This window comes from Caenorhabditis briggsae (assembly GCF_000004555.2).
Source record: "Caenorhabditis briggsae complete genome, chrI, whole genome shotgun sequence".
In the NCBI taxonomy this organism is placed as follows: domain Eukaryota; kingdom Metazoa; phylum Nematoda; class Chromadorea; order Rhabditida; family Rhabditidae; genus Caenorhabditis; species Caenorhabditis briggsae.
Window position 1 is genome coordinate 3,140,085 of NC_013489.2, and position 9,642 is coordinate 3,149,726.

Genomic DNA, 9,642 nt, shown 5'->3' on the forward strand with positions numbered 1-9,642 from the left:
TTTTATCCGGAATTTATGGGGTCTCAAAAACACGTGCAAAAAAGCAAAACGCGCTCCACCGTACTTTGGGTATTTCGATTTTCACGTGGAATTTTCGAATGAAAACGTGACATGGAATTTGAATTTTCGAATGAAAACGTGAAAATTTGAAATTCGAAAATGAAAAATTTCACGTTTTTATTCGAAATTTCAAACTTTCACGTTTTTATTCGAAAATTGCACATGAAAATTGAAATACCTTGAGTACGGTGGAGCGCTTTTGCTTTTTTTTTTCAATTCCACTTCAAAAATTTTCAGCTCAAGCCGAAGACAATGGTGTCACTATCAATGGATTCTAGCTGATTATCAAAAAGTCAAGTCAATTTGTTTCAACCAATTATCTCTCAATGTTCCCAAATTGCTATTGTCATATCGGGTCGCTGGCGATCTTTCTCTCTGGCTCCGAGCTCAATCTTTTGTTTTTTTTTTGCCCAATCTGTTTTTGATTATTCCACTTTTTTCTGAAAATTTCTTTTTTTCTAGGCCAAAATTTTCCAAACTCTAATCACGCAATAAACTGCTTGTTCTTGAATTTGAACTTCAAAAGGGTTTAGTAAAAGATCTTGTTGTCATACACATGTGAAAAATGATACACGATAAGGGGAGAGAGAGGTACAAACTATATACAGAATTATATGAGTATTCTACCAAAGCGTGTGAGAGAAAAGATGATGTAAAAACATGTGACAAGTAAGGAAGGGGTTGTGGAGAAAAGAAAAATTCACTAGAAAACTCTATATGCAATCTGGGAGAGATGCTCGCGACGGTTATAGGCGACGAAACCGCCGGCTCCCAATCCCACACCGAAGATGATGCAGAAGACGCCGAGGACGAACATCGCACCGCCTGTGTAGCCGAGGAATTGACGATCCGTGTCGGCTGGGAAGGCCTTGATTCCGGAGACATCGACGAACCATTCCTAGAAATCCAAAATTAGACATTTAAGATTTAATTAGGCATTTATACCTCCTTCTGTCCTCCAACTTCCACTACAATCGGCATTTTCCCGGAGAACATGGCTTTTTTCATCTTATTGAACAAATCGAAAGTGGCTAGTTCGTTCGTGTGATTATATCCGACTTCTGCTGGCACCACATCGGTCTTCTCAGCTAAACGAAGGAGCAGTGAGAGTCCACCGCCATTACTCTCCAAGTAGAACACGATGACTCTGTAGGGGATGACTGCGTAGACGTTCTTCGAGATGGTCTCCGCGACGACCTTGTTCAGATTGCTCAGTCCGACGCTGTGCAAGTTGCGGATGTTCTCTGGAAAATTTGAGAGTTTAAAAGGGCAAATTTCGTTTCGAAAACTCACTATCTTTGATCGGAACAATCCAAGTGTTATTGGCGAATTTTCCATTATCATAACATCCGGTCATTTGGACCATTGCAAGGTTCAGCTCGGAGGTTGCGACATCCCAACGAGTCACCATCATAGACTGCACAATCTCGTTAGTTTCGTGGTCATATCGATTGATGGCATGAACGTATCCATCCTGAGTGAGGTGGATTTCCACGACTTGCTCAACACCGTATTGCTCAACACCGGCACTATCTAGGGCTCGGTATGCCTTGTAAGTGTTCCCAGCGAGATCGATAGTGTCTTGGTAAGGCATCCAACGTAACTTTGGATCCACCAACAGATCCTCCATTCTTTGCATGAAGATGGCCGTCGTGTTGTCCACAATCGCATCACTTGTATCATTTGGTGCCGGTCCGAAGCTGTCACATGATCCATTCTTCATCGTAAACTCGTATCCGTAATTATAGTCGTGGAGGATATAGTCAACTCCTGCGGAATAGTTGAAAGACTTGAGGAAGTTTCGGAAAGAGGCTCCTGCCACTACAAAGATCTTCTTCTTTTGCGAGTAGAGAACTTCCACGACTTCTGGTGTCATATTCTTGTAGTTGTAGTAGCTAAGGGTAGCCGCGTACTCGCTGAGTGGCTTTAAACCCAGATCCACCTCATTTCTATTCTCACAGAAGAATCCATGAGCAATCTGAGCTTTGTGCTCATCGCCACGTGGGATTGCATACCGATCGAATTCGATGGAGAAGTGATTGTCTGGCATCGTGGTGTTGAAGTCCTTTAGTTCAGCGAGACGAATTGAAAGAAGAATTGGATTTGAGAACTGCTTGAGAGCTGGCCGAATCGAGTCATCGCCTCCGAATCTTAGCTCCACGAGTACTTTTGTGTCGCTCGCGTTCCTTCCATTCACACAAGACACCCACTTCATTGCATTGACTCCGCCTACGATCTCAATGTTGTTCTTCACATAGAATCCGTTGTTGTTCCTAATAAAGTTGATAATTCCGTCAACGATACTGGCAATAGATGAGGTGTTTCGTCCGATGATGCTATCGAACCTTGGAACTTTCAGGATCGCAGGTGGAGCAGCCTTGTCATCGCAGGTACCGTTGCTGGCGATGTACTCAATGCGTCTGTCTCCGCTCGACATTTGGATCCATTTTTGCGATAAATTGTCTGCTTGAATCTCCAAAACTCGGAATTCTTTCGTGGCGGTCTCCTGCAGAAGCGACGTCTTTCCCTCCTTCCAGTTTGTCACTGAGCCCATGATCTGAAAGAATTTTGAGTTCATTCTGCGTTTTTCATGAAGAAAAACCTACCTTATAGGCTTCTGGAAGTGCCATCTTGTCACTGATCTGCTTTTGTTCGGCTGGTGGATTCGAACACATGTCGAGAAGCGAACGAAAATCCGCCGCATTCGACAGCCCGACCAGAAGGGCTAGTGACACGGGAAGTAGGGTTTTCATCGCCTGCAAGTTTGAAAAAACTATAAAGTTCGAAATTCGAAATGATGAAGCTGTAAAAAGGAGCGAAATGAGCTCATTAATGAGTAGAAACATCAAAAACGAAAATCGAGAGAAAAGCTGAAAAACAACGATTCGCTGGGTCACTTAGTGAAAAATGAGAAAGATTAAGCTAGAAAGAAACAAGATGAAGAAATTTCCCGCCAATAGCAAACGAAAATTCGGAAATTCCCGCTCAAAAGTTTGTCCTAAAAATTTTGGAAAATTAAAGTTTATGGTAACACCATACCTGACGACAATTCTGCAAGTTTGGGCGACGGTGTTCGCGTACTCAACCATGGTGTAGTCCTCGTGGAGAATGACGAAATTCAAATTATTTTCGGTTTCTCAGATAGTTCGGAAAACCTTTCTGAGCCATAAACAAGATTAGCCACGGCTGAAAAATTTTATGAAAAAAATTTTATGAAAGGGCTTAGAATAGTTTCGTTGTTGCTTAGAAAAGTTTATCCATTGCTCGAAAAAGTTTCAAAGTGCTAACAATAGTTTTACTGTTGCTTAAAGATGGTGTACGGTGAAATTTTTCATTGCATCAAAATGTGCAGAAATGCATGTAGATTGACATAAAAATAAAGAAAAAATTCAAAAAAAATACAGCAGTGGGATGGTTCAGTGGTAAAGCGGCGGGATGGGGAAATGGTACTCTATGGTTCGACTCCTTCATAGTCGAAACTCTTTTTTTATTTTTTGTTGGTTTTTTATATGACCTGTTTTTGAGCTCAAAAGCTGTTTTCAGCAGTTTTCCATACTCTAAACACCTTTGGCATCTTGTCAAATACAAATTAACCAAGTTTTTGGAAAAAAAATTCTGAAGAAAATTCGCATGTTTTCATGATCCATACACCTCTTCAAATTTTCAAAAAAAAATTTTTTTGAAACACAAAGAAATCTATATTTATTATTATAACGAGTTAAACAGAGGTGCACAGATGCTTATCCTTGATAATAAAATGCTCGAAGCATATGAACTCCTTGCATCTGGAGCACTTGATGAATGCAAGATTCGGACAATTTGGTGAGTAACAATCCTCGTGGTCGACTTTTCCGAAGCAATATTCCGATGGCGTTAGAAACGGTGAGTAGAAGTCACTGTATCCAGTCTTTTTCCAAGAATATTTCAAAAATGGTTGAAATTCTCTAGCGGAAAACTGATGGTAGACTAGAGAGATCATCCATATCTCATTATTGCGTTGAGCAATAATGTAATCGGGATAAAAGATGAGCGCGTAGGCGGTGAACTTCTTCAGAAAATTCTGGAAATAAAAAATTAACTTTGGTTTTTTGGTAGGGTGTAACCTTCCAGGGTCCATTCCAGTGGGCATCAAGCGGCTGGATGAGACCAGTGGTGTTTGGAGGAATATTGCGAATCGTTACATCATATCCTCGAGGCACACAGTTTTCGATTGTCTGATGATCCTTGAAACTGGGCCAAGAGTCAATCAGCATGAATAACTTCTTCGGGACGGAAGGTATGAAAACGCATGACCGTGATCTTCTTCAATGTCCAAATCATCAATCAGAGCATGCTCGATGAGATTAATCAGGTGGTTGGCAATTTTGGATTCTTTCCTTGATATTCGGGGATTGTTTGGAGGCGGATCCGGATATCTTTGGAGCAAAAGAAACATGACATGCGTTATATTGAACGACATATCGAACAGAAAGAGAGAAATAAATCAAAATTCTACCCAAAAAAAAAACGAAGAAAACGTGTGAAGAGCTGGAATATAGGGTTTCCATCCGGGCGGGCGGCGAGCCGCCCGCTTGCCGCCCGTTCGCCGCCCGTTTCGCCGCCTGTCATAATTGTGGAACTTTTTCAACAATTAATCAAACTAATGATCAAACTGATGATTAATTGTTGAAAAAGTTCCACGATTATGTCTCGCTTTTATAGACGGGCGGCGAACGGGCGGCAAGCGGGCGGCTCACCGCCCGCCCGGATGGAAACCCTACTGGAATAATCCCGCCAAGGATAAAAAAATCGGAAAATTTGAAAAGAGGTGTATGGATCATGAAAACATGCGAATTTTCTTCAGAAATTTTTTTTCCAAAAACTTGGTTAATTTGTATTTGACAAGATGCCAAAGGTGTTTAGAGTATGGAAAACTGCTGAAAACAGCTTTTGAGCTCAAAAACAGGTCATATAAAAAACCAACAAAAAATAAAAAAAGAGTTTCGACTATGAAGGAGTCGAACCATAGAGTACCATTTCCCCATCCCGCCGCTTTACACTGAACCATCCCACTGCTGTTTTTCAATGGTTCTTCAAAGCGTATAAAAGAAATGAGGACGTGGAAGCGTTCACGTATGCATTTCAGTGAAAAATCTACTGAAAACTTATGACCCAAATTTCTCGAGTTAGCGGAGGCCGCCGCAAAAACTGAGCATATATTTGAAAATGAAATCCTCTTTCGAATGATATAGGTCTCGTCCCATAACTCCACATCTTCTGTGAGTCATTCCCGTATTCGAAACTTTATTAAGAAAACATATAAGAAACAACAATCAAACGTACAACAAAGTTCGAGAAACTATGAAAATCCTTTTTTTGTTGAAGTAGCTCAAAAGCTCAATTTGAAAAAAACCGGCTGAAAAAGGATGCGACTTTGGCCGTTTTTCCCATTTTTTTTCGAAATTCTTAAAAACAGCGAAAAAATCGAGAAAAATCGAAAAAAAAAATTAAAAAATTGCACAAAAAATTGCGAAATTATTTATCGCTGGGTTACGGTAGCACTCGTTTGCCGGCTGTGTTTTCGAAAATTCTTCATGAAACCCGTGGCCTAACTTGAGAAAAAATTCGGCCACAACTCCAATTTGAAGAGAAAAAGTCTTAAAAGTATTTAACGTTCGAAAAATGTCCATCGAGATACAAACCAATACAAAATGATACGTTTTTGAGATTTGGAATAAAAGGAACAAAAAAGTCTTCAGAATATCACCAGAATTGTTCTACCCAGTCATACTTGATCGCATTCCCAAAGACGTCCAGAAAGTGGTTATGAATCGATTGGAATACAGATTCTTTGTCCCATGCCTGATAGGATGCTACAAGATATTTGTAATCGTCGCATAATCTGGAATAAGGATATGTTTTTTTAATTTGTAGCGCATTGTGACTCACCTAAAGTCGGCCCACGATCCAAGGGTACATCGAAAAAGGGTACATCGAGGGTACATCGAGTTCCTTAGGGTACATTGGTTCTGAGGGTACATGGGATCTTAGACTGTAAGGCGTTTTAGCCTAAGCCTATAATTTTGAGCAGAAATCAAAATAGTATGTATAAAAATATTGATTTACTTTTTTCGTCCACCTACATGTACCGAACAATCCAATGTACCCTCGGAACCAATGTACCCTAAGAACTCGATGTACCCTTTTTCGATGTACCCTTGGATACTGGGCCCCTAAAGTCAATAATGTTTCCAGATACGTTCAACTGGATATCATCATATCCTTTGTGTTCGACAATTTTCACTATCACGTCGTCGTCGGATTTTGGCGACAGTTCGGAATTCTTAGGTTTGTCAAAGACATGTACCATACACGATCCATCCAATCTATAATATTCATACTCAATTGATCTGATACTTTTGAATCTCTTCTTTTGAGATGACATGATCAACTTTTTCATATTTTTCGAGACAAGGGAGAGAATAAATAGGTCGGAATATTTCATGTTCTCGAATATCTCCTTCTGGACCACATACGGATATTTGGATAGTATCATTTTCTGGTTGTTCTGAAAATGTTTAGCAATGGTAGAAGGACAAGAATGATGTTTAGGAAAACGGCAAACGCTTGGAAAAGAATAGGAAAGTGAATAGAAAAAGAAGGGGAATCTTATGACGTGGCAGATGACCCCAAGGATAAAAAGGGTACAATAGGGAGTGTAGATGGTTTTGAAAGATGAACACATATTTGCTTCTGTAATAAACTCTCAATTGATGATGACAACTTATGTTTTCTAATAAAAGTGATATCTATTTTTCTTAACATTTAGATCACCAAGACCCTCTGAAAACAAGATACCGTCAGCACTCTAATAGAACGCCACCCGGACCGTTCACTTTGAGCCTATACACTTCTTTTGAAAGATATCAAAAAATTGTCAACTGATAAAATATGTTTCATGATATCAGCAACATTTTATTATTATTAGTTAACCACTGTTTGATATCTTTCACAGAAAATGAGATACATGGGCTCAAAGTGGACGGTTCGGGTGGCGTTCTATTAAGAGTGTTAACGGTAAATATAAATAGGCCAAAATGTTTAAGTTTGAATTAAACTGGAAATTTCGAACCTTTCACAGAAAAATAATTTTTTTAAAATCAATCATAATTTAGCTTTTTATATGAGCATTTGCATAGAGAGTAATTGTAGCAAAAAGAAAAACTAATGATAATGAAGACATCTGATAAGTTCTTCTGTATTCCTCTCGAGTCATCTGCCCCAGCAATCGATAGTTGATCCATGTGAGACAAAAGAGACAGTGTGTTAGACAGGGTCATAACGATCGGACTCTCTACGTCTTCCGAGTCTCACCTGCCATCTGTCACGTCATTAGATGTCCCTTCATGTCTACTTACTTTCAAATCGTTTGCCATTTTTATGTCCGTCATTCGTGTTTCTCTATAATCTATTTTAATATTTTCAGAACGACACTAAAAATGATTCTATCCAAATATCCGAGCTTGGTCCAGCAAGAAATACTCGAGAACTTGAATAATATTGATCTACTTTTTCTTTCCTTTGCCTCGAAAAAGATGAAGAAATTGATTAAATCGACCCAAATGAACAGATTTAAAAGTATCAATTCTATTGGGTATTACTGTGATAGTACGGATCAAATATGGGTGTTAATGAACAAATCCTCAGCGAATGTGTGTTTTAGCTATAGGGGCAGAGGCAGATTCATGAGAATTGTCGTGCACAGCGAGACTGAAAATGATTATTTTCAGTCGAATGTATCTGGAAAGATTATTGATTTTCGGTGAGTTGCGATGAGCAGGAAATGATACAAATAATATCATTTTTCAGATTTGAATACGAATATTGTTTGGCATTTTATCGTCAGCCTGAAAAGGAATCTGTAATCAAATCGATCCACAATTATTTTCTTGACTACTTCGGAAGTTCTGTGGAGTATCATTGGAGAGCGGGAGACTTAACAGAATACTCGAGAAGAAAGGGTCACAATCCTTTTATTCCACCACTCCGAAATGTATCATTCTGTGTTAATACATCGCTCAATTGGGACTTTGCTAATATGGAACAAGTTGAAACCTTCTTCTCCTCATCTCCTATTTTCAAATCGATTAGAATGAACGCCATCGAAATAACGGAACCACTCAATCCAGAGTCCAAGTTCTACCAGGCGGATTCGATTGAAATCCACCAAGACAAAGTTACTGTTCCTGCTGTTTTACGGCATTTTCAAGGAAGACAGGCTATCATCAATTGCAACGAATACAAAACTTCAGATTTAATCGAGTTTTTGATTAGATGGAAATCCGGAGAAGCATTTCAGAAGCTGGAATATTTGAAAATTGAAATGGGTAGAACCCCCCGAGTCCGATTTTTGAATGCAATTCGATTAAAATATATAGATGAAACAAAACAACCACCAACCCACAGTTTACCAAAAATGTAGGTTATTTTTTGGAATAGCTTTAAAACAATCAATTGTTTTCAGATATGATTGGTATGGTCGAATCAAACATACGGAATCAATCACCAGCCACAAATATGTCGTTAGAGCAACTGATAATCGTGTAGCATCTATTAAGGTTCGGAGGGAGATACTCTGGTTTGGAGTATGGGACAAAACAGAGGAAGAGTTTTTGAGAATTATGGATTAATTGTTTATTAATAACTTTTGATACACCAGCTAATTTAATGAGCTATTCATTTGAGACCTTTTCATTGCTTTATTTTCAATTTTTTATAAAGCATTTTTGTTCAGTTTTTTTCAGTATTACGAGTCTTTGAAAGCCTTTTTCCTCGAAAAACACAGCTTTATCTTTTCAACTCCGAAAATGGACAAACAGGGGAAAGATACATTTTGGTTATCATGAGAGTACTTGCATTGAAATAATCTTAATAATCAGAAAACGAAACGAATAATGCAGAGATTTCTAATAACGTATTCTGCGTCTATCTCGAGTCATCTGCCACGTCATCTCATGCATTGAGGTGTTGAGGGTTGATCCCTGCGGGAGAAAGGAGACAGTGTATACACCATTCAACATCATAACCATTGCACTCTCTACATCTTCTGTCCTATTCGTCATCTGTCACGTCATCAGATGTCCCTTCTTTTGTGACCCACCTTCTTTTCCAATCGTTTGTCATTGGTCTGACCACCATTCTGATTCCTCTACAATATTTTTTAATACTTCCAGAACATTTCATTATGATCCTATCGAAATATCCGTATGTGGTCCAAAAGGAGATACTGGATCATATGCAATATTCCGAGCTATTAATGATTTCATTTGTCTCGAAAAATATGAAGAAACTCATCGTTGCAAATGAACATATTCAAAGGTGGTGTACGGTGAAATTTTTTATTGCATCAAAATGTGCAGAAATGCATGTAGATTGACATAAAAATAAAGAAAAAATTCGAAAAAAAATCCTTCATCGAGAAAAACGCATCGAAAAATACGCTGAAAGCCCTTAGGGACGAGGTTTTTTCTAGGCCGCCCGGTGAGTAAAAGCGCGCGAATTCAAACTTTTAAAATTTTTTCGCTCGTTTTCACTTTTTTTCGG

At 38.9% G+C, this 9,642-nt stretch overlaps 4 protein-coding genes across 4 annotated transcripts in view; 3 read left to right on the forward strand and 1 right to left on the reverse strand.

Annotated features, from left to right (window-relative positions):
- Cbr-dyb-1 overlaps positions 1-338 on the forward strand; it is a gene marked incomplete at both ends in the record, with an annotated part of 6,234 nt that extends 5,896 nt beyond the window's left edge. The window contains one exon of the mRNA XM_045242417.1: positions 298-338. Within this exon, the coding sequence (XP_045097537.1) occupies positions 298-338 (41 nt within the window). The remainder of the gene's footprint in view (positions 1-297) is intronic.
- Positions 339-763: 425 nt separating this feature from the next.
- CBG22286 lies at positions 764-2,813 on the reverse strand (the record flags this gene model as incomplete). The annotated part of the gene is made up of 4 exons (XM_002638991.1): positions 764-958; positions 1,006-1,304; positions 1,354-2,617; positions 2,667-2,813. 4 exons carry the CDS (start codon positions 2,811-2,813, stop codon positions 764-766), a joined length of 1,905 nt encoding a protein of 634 aa, XP_002639037.1.
- Positions 2,814-7,445: 4,632 nt separating this feature from the next.
- Positions 7,446-8,729, forward strand: CBG22289 (the record flags this gene model as incomplete). The annotated part of the gene is made up of 3 exons (XM_002638992.2): positions 7,446-7,861; positions 7,909-8,517; positions 8,564-8,729. 3 exons carry the CDS (start codon positions 7,446-7,448, stop codon positions 8,727-8,729), a joined length of 1,191 nt encoding a protein of 396 aa, XP_002639038.2.
- A 650-nt stretch (positions 8,730-9,379) lies between these two features.
- On the forward strand, positions 9,380-9,587 carry CBG25191 (the record flags this gene model as incomplete). The annotated part of the gene is made up of 2 exons (XM_045242434.1): positions 9,380-9,442; positions 9,489-9,587. 2 exons carry the CDS (start codon positions 9,380-9,382, stop codon positions 9,585-9,587), a joined length of 162 nt encoding a protein of 53 aa, XP_045100503.1.
- Between the last annotated feature and the right edge of the window lie 55 nt (positions 9,588-9,642).